Source organism: Quercus lobata, chromosome 6 (assembly GCF_001633185.2).
Source record: "Quercus lobata isolate SW786 chromosome 6, ValleyOak3.0 Primary Assembly, whole genome shotgun sequence".
Classification (NCBI taxonomy): Eukaryota; Viridiplantae; Streptophyta; class Magnoliopsida; order Fagales; family Fagaceae; genus Quercus; species Quercus lobata.
In genome coordinates, this window is record NC_044909.1 from 18,173,652 (window position 1) to 18,199,444 (window position 25,793).

General features: G+C 33.1%; 1 protein-coding gene across 1 annotated transcript; it reads left to right on the forward strand.

The window, feature by feature from the left end:
* The first annotated feature begins 8,327 nt into the window (after positions 1 to 8,327).
* Positions 8,328 to 9,811, forward strand: LOC115995442 (protein LIGHT-DEPENDENT SHORT HYPOCOTYLS 4-like). Its single transcript, XM_031120014.1, has one exon. The coding sequence runs from the start codon at positions 8,808 to 8,810 to the stop codon at positions 9,459 to 9,461; it is 654 nt and encodes a 217-aa protein (XP_030975874.1). The 5' UTR covers positions 8,328 to 8,807; the 3' UTR covers positions 9,462 to 9,811.
* The last annotated feature ends 15,982 nt before the right edge of the window (positions 9,812 to 25,793 follow it).

The following is a 25,793-nucleotide window of genomic DNA, read 5'->3' on the forward strand; positions in this document are numbered from 1 at the left end:
CATTTTTATCTTGTTTTATATTTAGTGTATGTTTGGCAAAAATTAAAAAGCCAGCTTATTTTTGCTACTTTCCATGGTCCCACTACACTTTTTGGTATTATTCATGAATCCTACTGTATTATTTCAACAAACTTTTACCTTTATCTACAATATTTTCAACAAAAAGTTTTCAGTTTCAGTAAAATAAGCGGATCCCAAACAGGCCCTTAATTTACTATTTTTAATTAGTTTGGGTTTAGTTTTTAGTAATTTATTTGATTTTTTGTAGGTTAGAAACATGCCTTAAGATTAGAATAGCTTATGATTTGGGCATGGTTGTCAAAATCGCGATCCGGATTGTAAAATCGCACGATTTTACAATCCCATCTCACCAAAAAGTTTAAAATCATAGTAGGATCGCAGAAATGGTAGGATCGTATAGGATCGCATAGGATCGTATGGGATCCTACTGATCCTACCATTTGGCTTGATTTTTTTTTTTTTTTTTTTTTTTTTTTTTTTTTTTTTTTAAGTGGGATTCATTTGGGTAAGATAATCCACCTAAACCCACAAGCCCAACGGGTTATCAGAAGCCCAATAATGAATTGAAGTCCCAAATTTACCCCTATGTCAACATAAAATCTCAAAAAAACCTATAGTACTTAAGATTAACATTTTCAAAAACAAAACCTAAAATATTTAGATGATGAAATGGGATATGACAATGATAGTGATTAGATTAGAAGAACCTTAGAATGAGAATTCTCTTTTGGATTTCATATTTGTAATTAGCTAGTTTACCATAGATTGAGAATTCTCTTTTGGATTACATATTGTAAATTTGCAGTTAGCTAGTTTTTATATGCTAGCCTAACTTATTTTGGATTTGGAACTTAGAATTTGGAAAACATTTTCCATGTGTGTAGATAATATTTTGGTACTTAGTTGCTAATTAAACATGTACTGAACTTTTTAGATACATTATGTCAGAAGTTAAGTATATTTTGTTTCGTTAGAATGACATAAGAACGATGTAGTGCGTGCAAATTACATTTTATGATACAATTTTTTTTTAATGGATGAATTCATATTTTAAGTGATTATATAACATACAAAGTCACTATCAATAGGTTTTTTGCTTAAAATTTGAAAATAGGTAGGATCTTACGATCCATGATCCAATCTTACAATCCATGATCCTACCTACCTCCCACGATCCTACGTAGGATCCCGATTTTGACAAATTTTGGATTTGGGTTCAAGGTCAGGCTGTGCATAGGATCAAACCTGCGTATGCAACTCCACAAGCTTATGTGTGCAACCTCAACCTTGCACACACAATCTCACCTAGGGGGAAAGGAACACGAGCAGATTAATTTTTCTGTGATATACTTGTTTAATGCCTTTTAGTAGCATCATTAGGCTCTTGAGGTAGCAAATAAATATGCGTAGGTTTTGTGGTTAATTAGAAACATGTCTAGGAATTTTGATCAATTAGAAACATGTTTAGGATTTGAATTTGATGGATGATCTAACATAAACATGCATTTTAATATGTGGTGTTGTGGAGATGCAATGAGGTAAGTACTTGCATAGGTAACATGATCATACATGAATTGTGCATACGAACATGATAAGAAGTAGGATGGTGTATGATGATGAGATAAAATTATTAATAATATATAATGAACATGTTGTGATGTGCTGAAATGCAATGAGATAGGAATGTATGATCTATGATAGTGTGTGTGTGGATGCTTGTATAGGATAGCCCAATATAGGACTCCTTGATAGAGCTTGGCTATGAAACAAAATGAGTGGATGTCAACCTATGGGCTTGGCTGGCTTGGGTGCCTAACACCTTTCTATCTCATACCCTAACTCCAAACCCAAAGTCTAGTGTGAAACCATTTATAAGGAGCCCAAATTGGTTCTTGGACCTAAACCAAGTAGTAACTCCTAACCCTCTGCCTTTTACACCGCTGAGGAGTATTCTCGGGGGCAACAAAAGGCGTACTCCCGAGGGCAACACCACAAGAGTGCGGCAGCGAGCCCACAATTGGGTTTTGGGTGAGTGTGATTGTAAGCATGTGTTCGAACTTATAAAGAAGAATTGAAGAATTGTAAATGAATATAATGCAAATTGTGTTTTTTTTTTTAATAAAAAAATGTTTTAAATTTCACAATCTTGTGATGATAATTTTTGATATATTTTGATTGAGAAATTGTGAAAATTTTGGTAAGCTCGGGTTCTTTGTGCTGCAAGTTGTGATGTTTTTCTTTATAATATATATATATATATATATATATCTATATTATTTTACCTTTTACAATTTCGTCATGATATATTTTTTAATTGATTTGATTTTTTGATATATTTTTATTGAAATTTTGTTAAAAAGTTAATGAGCAGAGTGCTTTGTGTTGTGATGTTTCTTATAATCTATTTTAACTTTCACAACATTTTTTTTTTTTTTTGATGAATTAACTTTCACAACATTGTGGTGATATCTGTTAGCTATTTTGATTAAAAAAAAAAAAAAAAGCATAAGCAAAGTGCTTACCAAATTAAGTTCACTGTACTACAGAGTGTGCCAGTTTTTTTTTTTTTTTTTTTTTTTACTTTGAAAATATTTAAATGATTTTTTATTCCTTATTTTATTTTTTTTTATATAGAGTTTCATTGAGAAAATTTTGAGTGTTTTTAAAATTATATGAACATTTATATGTTTATCTTTTTTTGGAAACTATAATGTATTTTCTACCTTTTTTTTTATATGACTCAATTTTTGAAGACCATGTGAATACAAGAGCATTAGATCTTCCATTACAGATTGTAAGTTGTTCGTATGAAAGGTATTTGGTAGGTTTTTTTATTAAAAAAAAAAAATATATATATATATATATATATGTGGAGATATTGAAGAAAATGATATGTGTTGATGTTATTGCAAAGGTATTTCATTTTTATGGAATTTAATTTTTATTTAGTTTGTTAGAAAAATTATTCATATTAGTAATAGTTGATGGTGCTACATATGTTCCAAATGCGCATGTGGACAATAGAAATTGACAAAGTATTACCATTTTTTTTTATTACAAATAGACATGTGACTGTTATTTGGCATATTCCTCTATTTGTTTTTGTCTTGGTTTGGGCAGTTAGTTGTTGTTTGGTTTGTGAGGATTGAGTGAAGCTACTTGATTTGCTTACTAGTAACTTGGGTAGTTCATTTTTATGGTTATTTGGTGTTTTACAGCTTGGTATTTGATTTTGATGCAGAATAATATTTACACGAAATGAAACACGTTTGTTTCAAGAAAATAACCTCAAATCCATAAAGAGTTCATTGAATCCACAAAGTGACAAATCTTGAATTCACCAGAAAAAACATACAGAGAAAAAAAATCCAAATTTTATTAATGTGAATAAGGAATTTTTAAAAACATTTATAGACTTGATTAAAGGCACTATAAAACTTGACTTACAAGAAAATATATTTTAAAACAGAACTTAATTAATAATAGGATTCTAATTTGACTTAAAAAGGATTAAAAACTCCTAAAACAATGAAATAATTGCCATAAACCTAAAATTTCAAAATTACATAAAAATAGAAAAAATAACTGTGGGGCCAATAATTTGTGGCCTTGGCCCGTTTATTCATTGGGGCCCAAGGCCCGAGCTGAGGAAGGTTATAATCAAGAATAGGTAATACAAAGTACAAAATAGTCTTGGGGCGCAGCCAAGGACAATACAGTCCTCGGCATGTCCGAGGTCCCTTAGGAAGGAGGGACAAAAACGATATAGGAACAGTTTGGAAAAAATCTAAAAATATCTAGGTCAATAAAGACAGGTGCGCTGGACAGTATAACGACCAAGGACAAAGGGAAAGCTGCCCTTACTGCCATTCGATACTCTGCACCTGACAGAGCCATACTCTCTAGCTTTTACAACCACCCCCAACCACTCTGGGTGTGGGCTGATGTGACAAGTATCAGTCTTGGAATATCGATCCTACATGTGGACGAAAGATAAGGAACACAGGCTAGTATAAAAGGAAAAATAAGCAATCCAGATGAGGGGCTGGGAAAAACGGCCAAAAATCAGAGCCTCCCAGCCCGCGTCCAGGAGAAAGACTCCCAGGGAGAACATGATCTAAACCATATAGGAACACCACGAAAAGACCCGCCGTCTGGTGACTAAGGCATAACCTTTCAAACCCACGTTCTATAAATGATATTGTTTGGGCCTTTTTACGTGCGAACCCAACACTGTTACGGTTCGTTACAAATCAAGTACTTACATTAACAAATAACAAAAATCTAATTATAGATTCTGTTCTACATCAGATGGAATGTGAAGCTACTTAAGATGCATACTTTTGCTTAGACATGCAAAACAGATCGAAATTTGCTAAACTCAAATTTTTTGGCCTAAATAAAAAATGGGTCAACTCGCAGCCCGCTCATTTTTTGCCAGCCAACCTAACCCGACTTGGCTAACCCATGACCAGACATGTTTTTTAAACTTTTTTTTCCCCTAAAAAATATTTAAACTACATTGCATGGTGCTAGGTGAATAACAATAACATAAAGACACAATGCACTAGTGTGTGCCCCATTTATTTATTAAAAAAAAAAGAGTTAAATGAAAGGAAAAAAATACAAAAGGCAAAACTAAAGCATCTACAAGACTAGAACTTCTATACGTCTACAATACTGTCTACACTACTAAGTACTAACTGTCTAACAAACTAACACTAACTAAGTTAAATACTAAGTACCAACTAGCTAGAAATCTAAGACTACTAACTATTATCAACACTAAGTCTTAGTCCAAGTGTCTAACTAGCACAAAACACAACAAAAGTAAAAGCAAGAATGTGCACTTAAGAAGACTGATAACTTGACATGGTCCATAACATTTAGGTTTTTTTTTTTTTTTTTTTTTTTTTTTTTTTTTTTTTTTTTTTTTTTTTATGAGAATGATATCATTAGCGAACTTAGAATCTGAAATGTATAAACTTAAAATATATACTTTTTTGTGCTCCTTAGGATCTATCTCTCTCTCAAATTGTAAATTTATAATTAAAAGTATTCTAGCTGTGAGTTATTAACAATATTACATGGAAGATTTTGTTATCATGACTATAAAGAATTTTAGTCATGCTCAAAACTGTCAAAATTGCAAGAATGTGGAAAGCTATATATTTTTTGGTTTGTTTCTTTTTTTCTTTTCACATGTAGTTAGTAACAAATAATCTAATAATAGTAGATGTCACTTAACAAAACAAAAAACAAAACAAAACAAAGGATATTAGAATATTAGGTGCAATGATTGATTTGATTCATTCTCTCTGAAAAATTGGCATTTATTTGATTTTATCTATTTTTTTAACGTGAAAAATACAAGTCAACCTGACATGACCCATTAATAGCCTGTTTAAAACATCCTTTCTTTACCAGGCCTGTTTTGGCCCGCAACCCAATTGTCCTAACCCAACCCGACCATTTGCCATGTCTACTTTTGCTATAATATATATGCTTTTTTATGTGGTTACTAGTTGATGGTGGTCATATAAATGCATTATATGTAGGGTGAATTATTTTTATTTTTTGATGACGTGAAACTTCTTTAAGGTAGGGCCTTTTGGACTTTCCCCTAAGGAGTAAAGTATAGATACATGATCACACCCACCAAAACCATGCATCAAGTATTCCAGGAGACTCTTTGTAAGGTATAAGGTTTTGAACTTAAGATGTCTGGGTCTACAACTTATTCTAAGCCTTCAATTACTATATTGTACCCTAACAAGATATATGGTGAATTCTGTAAGGTGTATGCATAAAAACGTTTTGATGCAAATTGGATGATTGAGTAGAAAATGATTTTTAATATTTTATGTTGTTTTCCTTTCTTAGTTGAATTAGGATTTTATTTCCCTTTTCTAGTTAAATTAGGATTTTAGACCATATTCTTTCCATTTTTTAGTTAAATAAGTATTTTTCTTTTTTTTTCCTCGTTAAGTACGTAATTTCCCATTTTCTAGTGGAAGGAAGACTTTATTATTTTTTTTTTCTAAAAGAAGTAGGATAAAATCTCTTCCTATAAATACTTTTTGGGAGGAGGTGGTGATAATTAACTTGTTATTAATAAAATTTTATTTTGAGAGATTTTCTCTACTCTTTTGCCTACTAGCCTAGAGTTCTTGTAGAACCTAAGTTTTGTGAAAGAGTTGTAATTATTGTATATTATAGAGATTTTACTTCTACACACTTATGCTACATCAATTGTTAACAGAGCTATTTCTCAAAAAAAAAAAAAAAAAATTGTTAACAGAGCCACATTATCACTTTGAAAACCTATAAATTTTTCTAAACTATTTGTTTGAGATGAATTTTCTATATTCATTTAATTTTTCGTCTGAGGGTCAGTAATGGCATCACGACCTCACATTCAACATACATTTGAATGATCTTCTGTTGGTGGAGGTGATAAGGTACTTGGACCTCTGCAAGGATTAAGATTTGTTGACTTTATGATTCATAATTATTTTATTGACCAATCTCTAAAATCTGGAAATATTTTTGCTATATTGTACTAAATCACAAGAATAGTTTCATTTGAGTCATAAGACAACTAGTAGTTGCGCGACACGGACATCATATTATCATGTTCACACACATGATTCAGGTACATAATCTCCACTAAGGGTGTGAAAGGATGCATTTTATGTTGTTGTGGTGCCTTTGTCATTCCATTAGCATATTATATATATGTTATTCATGTCACTTATGATAATTGTGTTTAATAGTATGAATGTAATTAATTTTGGATTTTTTCGTCATTTGCATTATATGTATTTTGTATTTAAATATATGCATGTAAATTTATATGTTCATTTTCAAAAAATATTGACTATACCCATCCAAGAGAATTTCCTGAAAATTGGCCAATAATGCATTTTGAAAGAATTCATAACTAAGCATATATAATTACTTTTTAATAAAGGTTTCAGTATAATACCAAACATAATTTTTTATTAAAAAAAAAAAAAAAAAACATTCTGCAAGAATATATTTTTTTAAATGCATTCCTCTAGAATAGATTCTTGATAGAAAAGTCATCAAACGCCCCCCATAAACGGTGTAATAATTCATGACATCTAATTTTGTAGTTCGCCTTGCACCATAAGATATATTTACATAATCATTTTTTTTTTTTTTTTGATAATATATTTACATAATCTTTAAGTAGTCAACATCCATATCATGAAATAAAACAGTTTGAAAAAAAAAATAATAATAAAATAACAGTAACATTTTTCATTGACAAGTGTCACTCATCTTGGTGAATTTTTCATTGTTCTTGTGAGGTGTTACCCATTATGTATGATTCTCATTCCTTACGAAAAAAACCCTCTTCTTCTTCCGTAATTGGAGATTCTAACATACTCCCGTCCTGCATCAGAGCCATACATTGACAATGGGCCCCTTCTTTTCAACATTAGACCTGAGTCACCGGACCATCTTTGCATGGTGGTGATGTGCATTGAATCTTTACTTGTAATTGATAGACCCATGTAATTGAACCTTTTAGGGTGTGAAATATCATAGGCAAGTTGTTTCTCTAGGGGAAAATCAGTGGGAGGGTGAAGTGGTCATTGGCAAAAAGGTGTTGTCAATCAATACAAAAGAGTGAAGAAACAAAATCATGTTATTCCCTCATATTTTTAAACCAATAGCTTTGTCTTGTCCCCATCCATCAACTCCATCTCTCTCTCCATCTCACTGTCAACCTCTAGCTATTACCACAAAAGCCCTAAACAATTTCCTTTCCACTTACCCAATTATGAATAAACATTAATCACCCTTCTCATCCTTCTCTTTCTCTCAATAAATTTAGGCCTGTTAGGAACTCAGCTCCTTTTTGGAAAAGTAGGACTTAAGAGGTGTTATAAAAAATAAAAAATAAAAATAAAAAAATAAAAAAAAGTAGGACTTAAGAGGAACTCACTTGCTTCCCCTTTTCTCGGAATTTTTTTTTTAAATTTAAAAAAAATAAAAAATCAATCTGCCCAAATTTCTCAAAATTGTTTTCGGAAAACAAAGTTTGCTAAAGCCACCCAATATCGTAAGCCTTTCAAGGTTTCTAGGATTGATCAAAGAAAAGATTCAAAGAACCTCAAAGCAAACAAAAAATAATTCGAGAAATTAAGAAAATAAAACATTAAAGTAATCAGAGTGTAGCCCTACTTCTTTTTTCCCCTTCCTATATATCATCCCCATCATCATCATCTTCTTCCCCCTACTCCCAAATCCTCCTTATTTTCTCTGTCTCTCTCTCTCTCTCTCTCTCTCTCTGTTTATAACTCTTATTTTCTGTCTTACGGTCTCTCTTTTTCCCTCTCCCATGACATGATTGAAATCCAGAAACAGTCCGGCTGAAATATACTTGGTGTATGTTGGTGATCAAAAAAGACTTATTTTTGGATGTTCCATTAATTTCTTCATGAACAGTCACCAGTACCAAAACTAGTTTCAATTTGTCTCTTCATCACATCACTCACACCCCAGATCTATCTTAGATCTAAAGTTCATCATCTCCTTTAGTCTTTCCCTTTTTAGTTCTTTCCTAACTTCTAAGCACTTGTCTCTCAGTCTAACCTTCATACACAAAACCTAGCTACCTAAAAAAAAAAAACAGAAAACCCCTTTGACCCAAAAAACTAGAAAGAAGAGACCCAAATCTCAGTAGCTAGCTAGCTACCACTTCCAAGATCCAAGAAAACGAACTAAAACCCACTAAAATTCCTCCATACCCTATGGATTCACTTCACGAATTTGACACCTCAAACGGAGATAGCGCAAGCATCAACTTCAGCACCAATACCATCACAACTACTCACCACCATCATCACCAAAACATAAACACAAGCATGAACATCTCACCATTAACAAACGTAGGTGGAGGAATGGCATCATCCTCATCTCCACCAGCATCTTCATCTCCTGCTACTTTAAGCCGCTATGAGAACCAGAAGCGCCGTGACTGGAACACTTTCGGACAGTACCTGCGGAACCACCGTCCACCACTGTCACTCTCACGCTGTAGCGGAGCTCATGTGCTTGAATTCCTGAGGTACTTAGACCAGTTCGGGAAGACCAAAGTCCACACTCAGCTGTGTCCCTTCTTTGGACACCCAAACCCACCAGCTCCATGTCCATGTCCACTCCGTCAAGCTTGGGGATCACTCGATGCCCTCATCGGCCGACTTCGTGCGGCTTTCGAAGAACACGGAGGGAAGCCAGAAGCGAACCCTTTTGGAGCTCGAGCAGTGAGGCTGTATCTACGTGAGGTTCGTGATTCACAGGCTAAAGCAAGAGGGATTAGCTACGAGAAGAAGAAGCGGAAGCGCCCACCTCAGCACCCACCTAATAATGCAGTGCCACCGCCTCCAAATGCGAGTTCTCACTAGTCTCAGTAAGATCAAAATCATTTCATCATCATCATCATCATCATCATCATCATCTAAAAGCTCTCACTGCATGAGAACTCACCATGTTGCTTAATTGCCTGGGAAACTAAGAAATAGGAAATGAGAAATCTCTCTTTCTCATTATCTCCTAGTACTCTATCGTAATGTTCCACCACTTTGCATTAGTTTTTTTTTTTTTTCAATAAGTATTTTTACTTTCTTTTTTCTCTTACTACTAGTATTATTGCATCCTTATGTAGTAAGAGTTTCTTTATGTTGCTGTTGCTTTTTTTTCAGAAACTATGCTTAAAATTAGTGGGTATGAACTATTGGGTACTCTTTTTATTCTAGTAGTAATAGTCGTGGTGTTAAGTATGTACTAGTAGTTGTAGCTGTGACTTAACATCCAATTTGTCATAGATATGTGTACATGAAAGAAAGCTAGTCTATGACAAGTAATAGATTTGCAGATCATGTTGAATGTCGTTTTTTTTTTTGTGTTCTTTTTTTCGATTCTTTTTTTGATCTTTTGGGTTTTGCATTAATTTTCAGTCTTTGAATGGATATTGGCGAATCATTCATTCAGCTATTGAAAACTTTGCAAAGATCACATTCAGCCAAAAAAAAAAAAAAAAAAAAAAAAAAAAACTTTGCAAAGATCATGTGTCAGATTTGTCTAGCACTATACTTGTTTATTTTTAGGTATCAAATATGTGTGGGTCACTTCAGTTTGCTTTTCTCCTTTTGCTTCCTTCTATAAACTAGCTTTTCCTATGAATATAGAGTGAAGAAATAGAACAAAGCGCTAACTTCACAGTACAAACAGTAGTGTAACAGGTAATGTCTTAAGCTAATATAATCGACTGCTTTTAGAAACTAAAAGTTCCATTGTCCAAATTCTTAATTGCAGTGCAAGAAATAGACTAGCTATGGTAGATAGGCATTGCAAGCTCCTTTTTCTTCACGTGTCAGCAACTCCTCAGGATCGGTCTGTCTTCAAATAGTGTACACTATAGCCTCACTTATTAAGCAAGTTCATAACCCATTTCTCCATTTCACTTGAAATGGAGAGCTCATTTAAGACAATGTTTTGGTATACTTTTAGATTTATATAATTTTAAGTAAACAGAGTATCACATCATTTAAGACAATGTTTTGGTATACTTTTAGATTTATCTCATTTTAAATAAATAGAGTATCACATCATTTAAGATAAGGTCTTGATACACTTTTAAATTTGTACCATGATACACTTTTAGATTTGTATCATTTCAAGTAGACAGTGTACCACATCATTTGAGACGAAGTCTTAATACACTTTTAAATTTGTATCATTTCAAATTGAGAGGATCATAATCATCATTATGTAAATTAATGATCCATTTCCCCATTTCACTCAAAATGGATAGGACCCATTTCATAGTTTTTAGACAGTATACAGACTACCATGTCTCCTAAATGTGTTCATGATACACTTTTAGATTTGTATTTGTATCATTTTAGAAGAGAGGATCCTAAACTGGTTCTCCAGTATTTTTGGCATTTCAGTTTTGATTTAGATCTTGCAAAGTAAGACGAAGCCCCACCACTTTTTTTTTTTTTTTTTTTTTTTTTTTTTTTCATTCTAGCTAACTACTAGAAGGAAGCACTTTCATGTTGGATAAGGGAGCTGATACTCATGGGGTAAGGTCGGGATTGGTATTTGTGATAAACCAGGTGCTCTTTTTTTCTTGGTGATTTAGGGGCACAATTTACTATAGCCGACAGCAATTGAATAGGATGGACTACTGCCTCCTATGGTTGGCCAATAGTGCTGAATGTTCTTTTTGTTTGCCATGAATTTTTATATCTTCAACATATTCAGTCAAGCTTTATTAAGGAACTCTTTTATGCTAAATGAGTTAGATCATTGTGCACGTACTTTTAGTCCATAATGATGTGATTTAAGTGATGCTAGATTCTAGAGATTTTGTTGCTTGTATCCATTTAATTGGCTTTAGTAGCCAACACTATTTCAAACTGTTCATATATACAGGTCATATATATAGGATTATATCAGCCTCAGGATGCTTTCAGGTCTAAAAAAAAGAGACCCATAAATAGGAAATTAATAAAACAAAAAGAGAAGAATTTATCAAAGCATATTTTAATAATGCTAACAAAATTTTATAATAGTTTATTCTAGCAGTGAGCTTACTTTATACCTGCCTATCTATAATATCTGGATTTTTATTACAGTAGGCCATCATTTATCAAATTTGGTTATCATTAATCGTCAGATTATGTTTACGGTTGTAATGGGGGCCCGTTGATACCGGAGCTACTTTTTTATTTTTTTTATTTTTATTTATTTATTTATCGGTGCATAATTAGAATCAACACAAGCATTATGGATAAAATCATTAAAGTGCTTGGATGCTAAGAAATAATAATTGGCATTGTGGATAATAATGTTATATTGGTATGATGCTTGTCAATTAATTGGACCTGTGATGTGTGGAAAAGACACATACACTGACACACACACACATATTGGCTTGGGTTCTCTAGATCTAGGGATATCAACATTGTTTTGTTTTGGAGTTTAATGTTATTTTGTCAGCTTAGTTTCTTGCTTCATCAAGCAACAGTGATTCTTTCGGATTTAGAACATATTTCTTCATCTTTTGTGGCCATTCATTTGTTATACGTCTTTTGGTTAGATTAAGGAGTTATTCGTTTTGAATAATTCTGCCTTCAGACGTATAATTTCTTGTTTGAATTGAGATCATGCCGCTTTTTTGATTGTACAACATGTCTATCAACTTGACTAAAACAATGCGTTGGTGGAATTATAAAATTAAGGTATCAAATTATAGGATTTAAATTATATTCAACGTTTTAAGGATTAGATTACAAGCTAAGCTATCAAAATCGTTTTGATTAAGTGTACTAAGAAAAACAATTCATAAACCAGTGTCTTCTTTTGAGAAGAGTAATCTCCTCCTTTATATGGTCGAAATTGGATAAACTAATGGGGCTGGCCTAATTCTAATAATAACCCTATATCTCCGGTTCAACTACTCTATAAGGTTAATTTCTTTATCCTTTTATTTTTAGTGACTCAATGTGACTTTGAAGAGGCACCATATTGAAGATTAATGTCTGATCCTTTTTTCTATTGAAATTTACTGTCTCTATATCATGATTTACATGGTTATAAGTGATTAGCCGTGAGAGGCCAATGTCATGCCTAAGCAGTTGGTTTAAATAACCTTCACCTTCATATTCCATTATAATTCTTGTGTCTTAATTGTTGCTTCCAAACTTCCATGTGAAAAAATTTTCAAAATTTAATAGCTTTTGTTATACCTCTGAGGGTTGCTTGAAATCAATGATCAATGAAATCATCTCTTCCTTGTTGATAGGCTTCTGTAGTTATTTTTAATTTTATTTTTTGAAGTCTTTTTTTTCTTGCTCTTGAAATGTTTGGTTGGAAGATATATGTTTCAGTGGACCCTGACATTGTCCTGTGATATGAAGGCACCCTAAGCTAGATTAACCGAAAATTTCTGGTGAATGTGATTGGTTATGAATAAACCATATATTTATAAAGTAGTACAAACACAAATAGCAAAAATAGCTAGATAAGTATTGATGTCATCTTCTTCATGTAATATAATGGTAAAATCACAAAATGTTTAATAACACGAACCCAACCTGTATATATATATTCTTTGAGAATCAATTTTAACTAGTATTTTTTTTAATATTTTAACTCATTTTTATTTATGTAATAAAACTAGCTATATAAAAATAATTGAGTTTCAAATTTTATAACATACATACATAAATATATTTTCTGCAATGTTTTTTTTTTCCTTGTAATAAGTGCGAAAGAGGGACGTGAACCCAAATTCTCATTCATGGGAGAATTGAGTTATGCCGCATATTTGTTTGTGGACTAAGGTTTCATTTAAATAAATTTGAAGGAATCCCTTCCACCTAATACGTGTTGATCTTATATTTATTTAAGTGTATCTTAATCATAAAATTCACATTAAGCAATTTAAATATATCATATGACTGTCAAAGACCTTGTAACTGAATTGGTACCTCCTTATTCACAAAGTGCTTAGGGGTCTAAGGGGGAAAATGTTCGAACTGCAGAATTAGTAGCATGTTGTAATTATCTCTAAAAAAAAAAAAAAAAAGATATCACAACTATAATAATAAAAAATAATGAATTTGAAAAATTCAATTTTTTGCTTATTTAACGTTTAGAGGGGTAATCAAAACACAATAATGAGCTTTTAAAAAATTATTGCGTTACACAAGGAAAAAGAAAAAAGAAGTCAGTTCAATTACATTCCTATTGACCCTAACCTAAACCTAGAGCAGCAGTAATTATTAACAGGTAAAAAAATAGGTGGAATAAAGACCATATAGAAATTAATGTTTGTGAAAGGATTTCAACACCCATTCTTAGTCAAGTTTAATTACATTCCTACTTGATGTGGGAACAAAAAAATTATAAATTTTTTTTTTTTGTATTTCAGGTCTCTTTTTTTATTATTTTGGAGTTTAGTCTTTTATAAATACTGTATTAGGTAGGTTTCAGTTAGCTCAACAGGTAAAATCTCTGATGGTTGAATAAGAGATTTGAAGTTCAATCCTTGCTTACACCAAAAACTGATTGATGTCTTGGTCTGATGATAAAGAATTATCTTTAGGAGTAGACGTCATAGATTGAAAATTGAAACTCTCTAAAAAAAAAATACCGTATTATGTAACTTAATAGTAAAAATGTAATCAACAAAGTTTTTCCTCCTTAGATGTAGTCCACGAGGATGAATCACATAAATTCCCCCTTTCTTTCTCTTGCTTCTACTTTGGCTCTCTTTACATTACTTTATTCTTATGAGAGTATTGTGCTATCTTTTCTAACTTGGTACCGTAGATTTTCTGCCGATTCTTAGTATAGTCCAAGTCCAATCATACTTGGTATGCAAGTAAAAATATATATATACTTGTATTGCAAGTTTTTTTATTCATATTAGTTTAATGTTTAGCCTCCTATAAATACAATGATATGTATTCATTGTAATACACATAACTTCGTAGTAAAAATGTAGTTATCAAAAGCTTTCTTTCGTGATTGGAGACTATTAGGAATGCAATTCTTTCTCTTTTTCATTCTTACGTCTCTTTCCTTTTGTTGGGTACTGTGAGTGTAGTCTCACATTGAATAATAATTAAAAGAGTGAGTGGTTTATCTAACATATTTGGATTTAAACTCAACTTAAATTTCTAAAATAAGTGGTATCTTTATATGTTATACTAACCCCTAAATTAGAATCTCCACACGGTGTTCTCTACCCAACATGCATGTGGTATCAAAGTTCAAAATAATGTGTGACAAGGTGTTTGGGATCTCTTCCACAGTTGGAGCAGGGATAGGGCAAGCCTAAAAGGCCAAACAAATGAGTGATACAAATGAACTTAGACCATGGTGTAGCACAAGGTTTCCATGGACGTGAACGTGTGGGTCAGTTTCTATGGATAAGCATGTAGGGTTAACATGTGGTTGTTATGGATGATGTACTGAAAACCCATGGATAATGTGCTAGTGATGGAAAAAGTTCATACGGAAGGGAAAGCTAGTAAAACTTGTTCGTGGCCCACAGAAATAATGACTCACAAAGAGAAGTAAATTGTTGGATCTACATGTGTAACTGAAGTCATGGAATAATAATAAAAGAGTGAGTGATTAATATAATATAGTTTGGCCCAAACTCATAAGCTTAGCTTTTGAATCAAGTAGTGTCCATATTTGTTATATTAAATTCTCAATTGGAATCTCCTCGAGGTGTTCTCTTTCCCCCAACACTTTGCTTTGTCATTTACAAATTTTTCTATCGTACTATTTCCACGTGTTATCAGAGCCAAATGTTAATCATCTAGCGAACCCACAATCCAGTTTCTCAGTTTTCTTTTAAGTTGTGACCGTATAAAACTTCAACCACCCAATTGGCCAAGCTTCAGGGAACCTGTTCCTTCCCATGCTGGCCAATGTGCATGGCGCTCATAGAATAATTCGCCTAAGGTGCTTTAGTTTAAATATGGCTGTTTGCAGCTTAATGCAAGGGACTGGATCTTCAATACGCTGCTCTGTTGTTGCTTAAAGTTTCTAGAGCATATTGAAAGAAAGAAGCTGCCATTTGTTATCTTGAAGATGGTCTTCCTTACCTTTTGAGTTTGGTTCCAACTCGGCCTCGTGCGAGTCATCTTGGATCCGCTTATGTATGGTCTCCAACCTCCATGCTTGTTTTCTAGTGTATTATCAGTACCAAAATTCTGTGGCCTATCTTTAAATCACTAGACAAAGGTTCTCTTTCACCATTGTTATCAGCCACTCTATGCGATCATCCTCATTTATTCCCTTCCGTGGACAGCATATGGACGATTTCATATGCTTCTTTCTCAAACCAACCTCACACGTGCCTTTCTCAAATCTGAAATTTGATTTCGCATCACAGGACAATCATGGCAATTTTAACTACATTAAGTGTGCATTTGGATGTGGATTAAAATTATAAATTATTTCACTATTCAGCTTATTTTTGCTACTATTCATGAGTCCCACTGCAATTTTTGGCATTATTCATATACTCCACTATACTATTTCAACTAACTTTTATCTTTATTTACAGTACTTTCAGCAATAAATTTTCAGTTCTAGCAAAATAAACGGTATCTAAACAGACGCTAAATGGGCTTTCATCTTTCTTCTTCACCTGTTTTTTGTCATTACTTCGAATCACCTTTCATGTACATCTTGTATGAGCATCACAAACCATGTTAATCGGTAGTCTCCTCTATCGGGTTTCTTTTGGGTCATGCATCTTCATGTCACATTATTCAGATCACGCCTCTGATCGTAGTCACTATTGGCTTTGTTTCTGGTCTTGTGTCTCTATCATCTTCAAGTTGATTTTTTCAAACAACGGCTCTTGTCAGGAGCCTTTAGTGTTCATCATTCAAGCCTCAAGCATCGTGTGCATCTTGCCTTTGTTATTGTTTGTCATATGCATTTAATTTGGTCCACATCTAATTTGACCATACTTTCCTTCAATTTCTTACTTTTATCTTCAAACTCAAGTTGTCTTCAAGTTTACACGTTGAGTTTGACGAGTGGTGTTAAGGATATCAAGGCTCATCCCTACTTAAATCCAAGTCCAATCCTAATTGGTGTAGAAGCAAAGAACTCATAATTCTACTTGTTTTACAAGTTTTGTTTCCTATTAGTCTAAGTTTAGCCTCTTACAAATACCTTGCCATGTATTCGTTGTAATACACATATATAGTCTCATAGTAAAAATGTAGCTATCAAAGGCTTTCTTCCATAGACATAGGTGTCAAGCTAGACAATGTAGATTGTGTTTGGTTAATTGATTTCTGGAAAATACTTTCCACGTTTGTGGGTGTTTGGGATGACTAAAAATGTTGGTTAACCATAAATTATATTCTGGTTGACTGTAAAATAAAGGCACTTATGGTAGAAATTTATTTAACCTTTCATTTTTCATAAACTAATTTCTGTCTCACCCAAAACTCATCAACCAAACCTCCACCCCACATCTCCCACTATCTGCCACCCAACCACCCCCCCCCCCCCCTCCCCTCCCACAAACGTCCTCGGTCTCCAATCGCCAACCACCGTAGCCAGGTGCCGGTCCCCCGATTACGATTTTTCTTTTAATAAAAATTTTTCATTGTTTTATTATATATGTCCTTGGGAGATGAGAAAATGTAGGGAAGTAGTATGAAATATGTTTTCTATAGGATTTTTAGGAATGAAACCAAACATTTGGAAATATTTTCTTTTCCATAAAATATTTTCATTTGAAAATATTTTTCGTCAAACCAAACACAATCCGCATTGTTTTTCTACACTATTTGTTATTCACTATATTTCTACAATATCAACCTGAATGGTCATATTTATTAAACAACCTTTAATAGCTGCAAGATTGTGGCTATAGCCGTGAGCCATTGAGTATATGGTGCGTTATTATCATCATCATTTTTTTAGGTAATTATTATCATCATTTTAAGTTTATGTTAATATTTTTTGGGACTGGTTAATATGTACCTTTAGGATATACGTTAATCATCTATTTTAGGAAATTCTTTGAATTTTTTTTTTTTTTTTTTTAAACTGTCAAGAAAGTCGGTCACTTTTTCATTTTCTCATTAAAAAATTCCTAAAATGATTTTACTAATGTATGTCTAAGGGCATTAGGTTAATAAACCCATATTTTATAAATTATAAAAATAAAAATAAAAATAAAACTTCCAAAGTGATTTGAAAGCTTTGTCCTTATTTTTTTTTTTAACAAAATCCTTTAATTTTTGGATTATTCCGGAAATACCATAAATTTGCACTCTCCCATTTCACATAATATTGGATCTCATTAATTAAATTCATGATGAAACTTACAATTCATATAAGATGAAAAAGTATAGATTTATGATACTCTCGGTCTCGGAGTATTCTATAATTTTTCCTGATTTTCTTGGTCTTTTTTTTTTATTTACCATAGATTAACAAAGGCTGCCACTGAATTGCCCTTGAGAAAGACAGAATTCTTTATATTTAATTTATCATTGAACCAATAGCCTATAGGTTCCCAATTAAGCAATTGTATGCTGTGACATAAATGGGTTGATTTGGTGTTTTTGCGAATTATCCGCAAAATCCCGGAGGGTCAGTGTCGCGGAGGTTTAATTTTATAAACTTTTGACTTATTTAACATTTGTACCTTAAAAAACTATAGTGGCTAATCTAGTTAGAAAATCAATTGATATGATTTGTCCCCCCCCCCCCCCCCCCCCAATTAACTTTCCCCTGTCCGTCTCAGTGGGCATAATATGAGATTAAAAAGGGAACCACTTGTTCAAAAGAGAAGAATTTATAGATTTATAAAAATAAAAAATAAAAACTCGAGGACCACTTGTTCAAAAGAGAAGAATTTATAGATTTATAAAAATAAAAAATAAAAACTCGGGGCTAAATTCAGGAGCAAAAATTTGTGATTTAATCGAAACACATAAATAACACACTGCTAAAATGTATGCATGCAAACACGAGTTACGTGATAAAAATTTATATGATCTGTTTGCTTATTTTACATTTAATTTGCAACATAAAATATTATCATGTCCAACGTGACCTAGCTTGTTCTAGTTTTAATTTTAACAAGTCCTTATATAGGCTTCATTAATTTTTTTTTTCATGGTACAAAATCAATAGTTTGCTTCCCACTACTATCATTTCCCTTACTCAAAATTCTCTCCTTGGTTGGTAGTACGTGCCTCATGGCTCTTGGGAAGGGTTTAATCAAACCTAATTCTAGAAAGACAATGAAAGACACATGGAAAGTTGGAAACACACAAAATGTCTTTTTATGTGCATTTTTAGCATTAATCCAAGAGAAAATATAATTTATGCTGATTACCTTTTTCTTATTACATAATTAGGAATTGTCTGATGTTTTTGTAACTCTCCTCAGTTTAGGGACAAAAATGCCTTATGTCATTTTCACCCAAATTATATAGTCTTATGTCCCCCTTCCCAAACTAATTAGGGAAATGCCCCTTTTTTGTAACTCGATTTTCTCAAAATTGAGTTAAAAAAAAAAAAATTGGAGCCTATAACTCGATTTCATGGAGATCGAGTTACAAAACGCCACTATAGGTCCTTAAAACATCACTATAGGTCCTTAAAAACGTCACTATAGGGCTTAACTCAATTTTGAGAAAGTCGAGTTTCAAAAGAGGGGCATTTCCCTAATTAGTTTGGGAAGGGGGGCATAAGGCTATATAATTTAGGTGAAAAGGGCATAAGGCAATTTTGTCCCTCAGTTTAGTTAATGGAAATGTAAATGACCATTTCGTAATATTATTGATATTTCTCAAGTGATTAATAGCAAATTGATAAATATAAGCACTTTAGCTTTTTAACTTGAATTTTTTACATTGAAAAGATAATTTATAGCGTCCGATTCAAAAAGATCACCATGCCACTAGCTTCCCCATTAATTTTAGGTCAAACAAGCAAGCACATTAGAAGTTACTACAGCTACAGCTTACAAGAGACGTAAGGGTGCAAAGTGATCACATTATAGACAAATCCATGGACATCCTAGAAATTTCAGAAATGTGAGCATTTCCCAACAGGTAAGAATGGGTACAAAGTTGCACATTGTTTAGCAAAACATGTATAATACTATGTGGAAAGTGTTTGTGTTTGGATAGAAAAACTGAAGAAGCGCTTAAGTTTATTAACATGCTTCTTATGATGTAATGCAAGCCAATTAATAAAATCTTTCTCTTTTTTTCATAAAAAAATAAAAAATAAACATGCATATACATTTTTCCTAGATAATATTCTACCATGCATTCAAGTACGTATGCACCTAGCTACTTTAGTTAATTCGCAGGAAAAGTTTATTGAACTTTTACTCAAACATAAAACTAAAGTCGGATGTCTTCTCAAAAAAGTGTTAGGGAGATAAACACCTTGGGGAGTTTTCTTGAGTAAATAATATGACATATAAAAACACACTTTTACTCAAAAGACCTAAGCCGAATGGGTATAAGCTCTATTATGTTATATTAACCACTCATTCTTCTCATCATTATTCAATGTGGGACTTCACTCACACGTGTATACTCAACAATCTCCCCTACACGTGTGAGTCTTTGCCTCTCCATGAACAAGTCCTACTTACTCCCCCTTGCCTAATGGGCATTTCCCTTCACTAGTGCATCATCCATAGGCCTCCAAGTGTTAATCCTGCATGTCTTTTATCCTCCTTGGGAACCTCGCACCTCATCGTTGTCTAGCACTATTGGCAATAATACTCCTTTGTTGGGCCTTTTCCAAGATCGTTTGTGTGGGCTTTATGAGCTTGCTTGGTGCAATATACTATCCCCGTTCCAACTGCGAAAGGGACCTACCCCGCTCCATTTGTGAAAGGGCTTCAAGTACACACACCCCAGTCTTGCTCTAATTGCCACCTTTGCCCCACACCATTACCATGGGCTCTAATACCACTTGTTGAGGAGATAAACACCTTCAGGAGTTTTCTTAAGTAATGAATATAACATATAGATACACACTTTAACCCAAAAGGCCTAAGCCCAATGGATATAAGTTCAATTATGTTATATTAACCACTCATTCTTCTCATCATTAGTCAATGTGGGACTTCACTCACACGTGTATATCCAATAAAAAGAACTAAAGTTTGATGAGTTTCGACATTATGCTAAGCAATGAAATCATGTTAAGGTAATTAAGATGATTATCAGGCATGTATCCGTGCTAGATTTTATGCGCTTCAAATTGTGAAACTAGAATAAGGATTAATCGTAACAAGCGTTACACATACATTTCCTTTTTATCCTTTTTCTTTTTTTTCCTTTTTTTTTTGGGCTACTTAATCAGCATAAGAAAAAACATATGTATGCTAATTTATGAATTTTGATATTTTTTTTTCTTTATCATTTGATAATTGAGGAAAGCGGGATTGAATTGAACCCTGGATATTCTTGTTCATGAAAAGACTAAAATCAATAATCTTAAAATAAAAAATCAATAATGTTAGACGTTTTCAAAAATGATAAATTTTTATGATAAAAGAAAGAAAAGGGAATTGATTCACATTATAAAATTTTACATAATAGAGTATTTATAGAAACCTTAATTGGCCTAATTCTATTATAATCCTAGTACAACTAGGTTACTTGACCTGCAAGTACAGGCTCTTAAATATACTAAGCTACTTATTTGTGAATTTGTAAACAGTATAAATTCATTAAACTCGAAATCTATATTACCACTTAAATCAAAAGAGACTAAAATTGAATGACTTATGAATGAATTCAGAATTCATAAAAAACAATTTATCAGGGATGGTGTTTGAAAATACGTCCATAAGATAGATTTGACCCCTGACATTGATATTTATGCACATCTTGGATGTCTATCTCCAAGAATACAATAATCGAATAAACACACAAAAAACACTATATAAGTGTGCCTAGCGAACCAAATATTGTTCTTTTTATCTCTCTCATAGACTTTGGACAATGCAAAAAATTTAAAAATTGTCTGCAAGATAGACGGATATTTATAGATTGAATTATGACTATTTGGAATATTTGCGAAGGCAAAAGACACATCTGTTAATGGAGAAAAGAAAGATGCCAATTAATGGACACAATAAAACTCTAATGGTAATAAGCTTGAAATGTTTGGCAATGAATTTAAATTTTAAATAGATTCTCTCTCTCTCTCTCTCTCTCTCTCTCTCTCTCTCTCTCTCTCTCTCTCTCTCTCATACCATAAAAGGGGAAGGACACCAAGCTGAAGGCGGAAGCACAGTTATACAGCAATATTATATGTTGAAAATATTATGAAAGCAAAGTAGAACCAGCCAAGGAAGCAGTATTGCAATTATAATCAAAGTAATTTAAAAGCAGTAGTAAGGCGGTAAAACCAGCCAAGCAGTATATATGAAAGCAATAAAACTTTAGAACCATCCAAGATGGCGGTAGCAACAAGTAGTATAATGAACAAAAAATTAAAATACTTGTTATTGGAAATAGCGCAAAACACTTACAGCAGTAATAGTTACAAGATCTCAATAGTACAGGTTAACAGTTACAAAGCTTGTTCTAGTTCAAGATACAAGATTGTAAGGTAGTAGGAAATAGTGGTAGTAGAAACAAGGAACTTTCTCTCAAAGAAGGCTTCTAAGGGAAGAAGTTCTAGGGAAAGAAAATTTTGAAGAAAGACTTGTTTTGAACTTAAGGGACAACCCCCCTTAAATAGGCAAAATTCAGAGTGAACAGTATTATGAATAGTAAAAGTGAACAATGATCAGTACAATGAACAGTAAAATTTTGCCGAAAGTAATCTTAATGTGACCAAAAGCCTTGGAAACATGGAGAATCTTCTTTTCAGAACACCATCATCAAAGGTGGAAAACCATAGTGGAATTTTACCCGTAAGTAAACATTGTAGCAGTTTTGACCTTTGTGTAGGCCAGACAAATAATATCAATTTTCTTGAAGATCTGGAGTGTTATCCTCGTCATGTCCAAACAATTCCTAGTCATAAGGGAAATAAGGGTTATGGGCAACAGATTCCTTAGAAGAGGCTTTGGATTCTTCTTGATTGGCAACAACTTCTTCTACCCATTTAAGTAAAGCAAAAAGAGCAGTAGGATTTTTTCTTAAGTCGTCAATAGGGGAGCTCTTATTTTTTGCTGGAGGCTTAGCATTCTTTATGGAAGAAGAAGAGGGAGCATCAACAAGGACAGGGATTTGAACTGGGGAATGATCCTTGGCAATGGGGAGAGCAGCAATAGATGAAAATTCTCTGGAAATAGTAGCAATAATACTTTGAGTATGAGGGAATTTGCCCCACCATCTTACATACCAATGTCTTGAGAGAATATCACTTTCTTTTTCATATTTCCATTTCAATATCCAAGGTATTTTATGGCGCTTAACAAAGTGAAGCAAAGCAGGGAATTTAGCTCCATGAGTATCATACTTATAAAATTTCTTGAAACATTCGAAAGCATCAAGTAATGGCTCAGGGAATATGTCAGCAATAGGGCCAAATTGGGTCCACCAACGGTTGAACCAAAAAGGCAAATAACCAGTGAAACTTTTATCAAAGTTAATAAACCAGGAATGAGACATGTTTTCATTCTGGTGAAGCATGAATCTTGACCAAGCAGTGATATAGTCATGATATGAATAGGGAATGGGGGAAGCGGGCATTGTTCTGGTAGAATTAGGGGAAGAGACCCATTTTTCTTCAGAAATAATATTGACCAAGTAAACTCTGTGGTAAATAATTTGGAGGTATCAACTTTGTTAGATATGGTGTTAATAATAATAGATTTTTCATGACGCAAAAGATCAAAATAATACTCTAAATTCTTTTCTCTATGCTCAGGAATCTAGTGAAATCTTGGAGGGAAATAACTTTTAGCAAGTTTGAGAGGATCAGAAATGGAGACTCTATTGGGTTCAATACAAAATAAGTTTTGGAAATATTGTTTTTTGATGTATTGAGGGTTATTGGAATTTCTGGGAAAAGCAGTTCTAATAGGTTGGTTAACCTGGCATAAGGGTCATAGGACGAGGCAAGAACAGTGGAGTAATTGGGCCTAGGGATGGTTCCTAGGGTGGTGAAACGATTAGTAATTTCAATAGGAGAAGCAGGTTCTTTTTTTAACAATTTGTTTGGAGGTTTTAGTAGGATGATTATCTTTGGATCTTCTACTTGCCATTGTGACTAGAAATTCACGGGTAAGGAAATCAGGGATGGTATTTTGAGATCCTTTAATGTACTCAATATCAAAATAAAAAACACTTAAAATAGCTTGCCATCTAGGAAAAATATGTTTTGAAGCAATATTTTCAACATCTTTTTCAATAACATATTTAGCACTTTTGCAATCAACACGTAACAAAAACTTTTGGTTTAACAAATCGCTTTGAAATTTTGAAATACATGGTACTATAGATAAAATCTCTTTTTTAATAGTACTATAATTTAACTGTGCATTATTCTAAATTCCAGAATGGAAACGGACAATTTGCTTAGGTGACTCTAGAGAAACTCTTTGTTTCAGAATACCACCATAACCGACGTCAGAGGCATCTGTTTCAACAATTTTAAAAGCACCAATAGTAGGAATACCAAAACAAGGTAATGTCTTAACATGAGATTTGATTTGTTTAACAAGGGAAGTATGAATATCAGACCAAGGAGGAGGATTGCTCTTTAATCGATTAAACAGGGGCTTACATTGTTTCCTCATATCCTTGTAGAAATCAGCAACATAATTTAATAACCCAAGGAATCTTTGGAGTTGTGTTTTATCAGTGATAATATCAGGAAACTTATCAGCAAATTGAATGGCTCTATCACTAAGACAAACATGTCCTTCAAAGATGTCATAGCCAAGGAAACGAACTTTTTTTTTAAACAATTTGATTTTCTTAGCAGAGACAACAAGACCATTTCTTTTGATAGTCATATAAATGTAGTTCAATTGCGAGTATAAGAGATTAAAAAAATTGTAAATGTGGAAAGTTATTTAGCTACATGAGAGAGAGAGAGAGAGAGAGAGAGAGAGAGAGAGAGAGAGAGAGAGAGAGAGAGCTTAGTGGTAATAGGAATTATTGCTTGGAAATTGAGTGACCGTAGTTTACTAAAATGTGCCAATATTATAAGTATTTTCTATAAAGAAAATAAGTATATTAGTGTTTTTTGTACATTTCTAATCTTTTGTTAAATATGTAATTTTATTAAAAAGTGTTAGAGGTATTACAAGTTTGACTACATGATGCTTAGAAACTAATATGGCAATGAGTGCAATTTGTTAGGGTCATATTTTTATGTAATTGGCATATCCTTTGACAAAACGCACTTTACTTGTATTTGGGTAAATCTAAGTAGGTTCAAGATGATCATTACAAATGGTTAAATTGAAGACATAAAGATTACTCAAGAATTGCTTAAGAAAAGTGCAATTTGCAAGTCTCGATATCTCCTCGACAGAAGCTCGATCTGTCGAGATTCATTAAAGCTCAACAGATGTCTCGATCTATCGAGCTTACGAGATTCAGATTATAACCAGTAACATTTTTATTTTAAAAAGGCTATTTGTTTGTGTGTTTGTATAATCTTTATTGGACTAGGAAAACCCAAGGTTTGTGTAAACCTATTTAGAATAGGAGAGCCCATTAAGCTCCTATTTAAAAGCAAGTGGAAAAAGAAAAACCTAACCCTAGAGAACTTTATAAGGTTTTTTTTTAAACCCTAGCCTCCTCCTAGAGAAGAAAGAGTGCTTGCTGCGTTTCTTGTACACATTTGGGTTCTGTAACTAAGCAAAGTCTCTTGCACCAACATTGAAGATCTTATTGGTGTTTTTATGTGAAGCTACTGCAAATCAACTATAACAATCGAAGGGTTGTTGTGGTGTTAGTCACGTACTTGGATTCGTGCAAAGGAGTAAGCCGCATACTAGGATTCGCGCATCAAATTGGTTAGTCACGTACTTGGGAGCCATGCATCGAAAGGAGAAATTGTCACTACAGAACAAGTCCAATTGGGTATTGGGGTAAGGGTTCAACTGTAGATTGGTATAAGGTACTAGGATTCCTTTACTTGTAACCGCTTGTTGTGATAATAGTGGAATTTTGGGAGTGCTGACCTGAAAATCACCTGGTGGGGTTTTTGTCGTCAGGTTTTCCCCA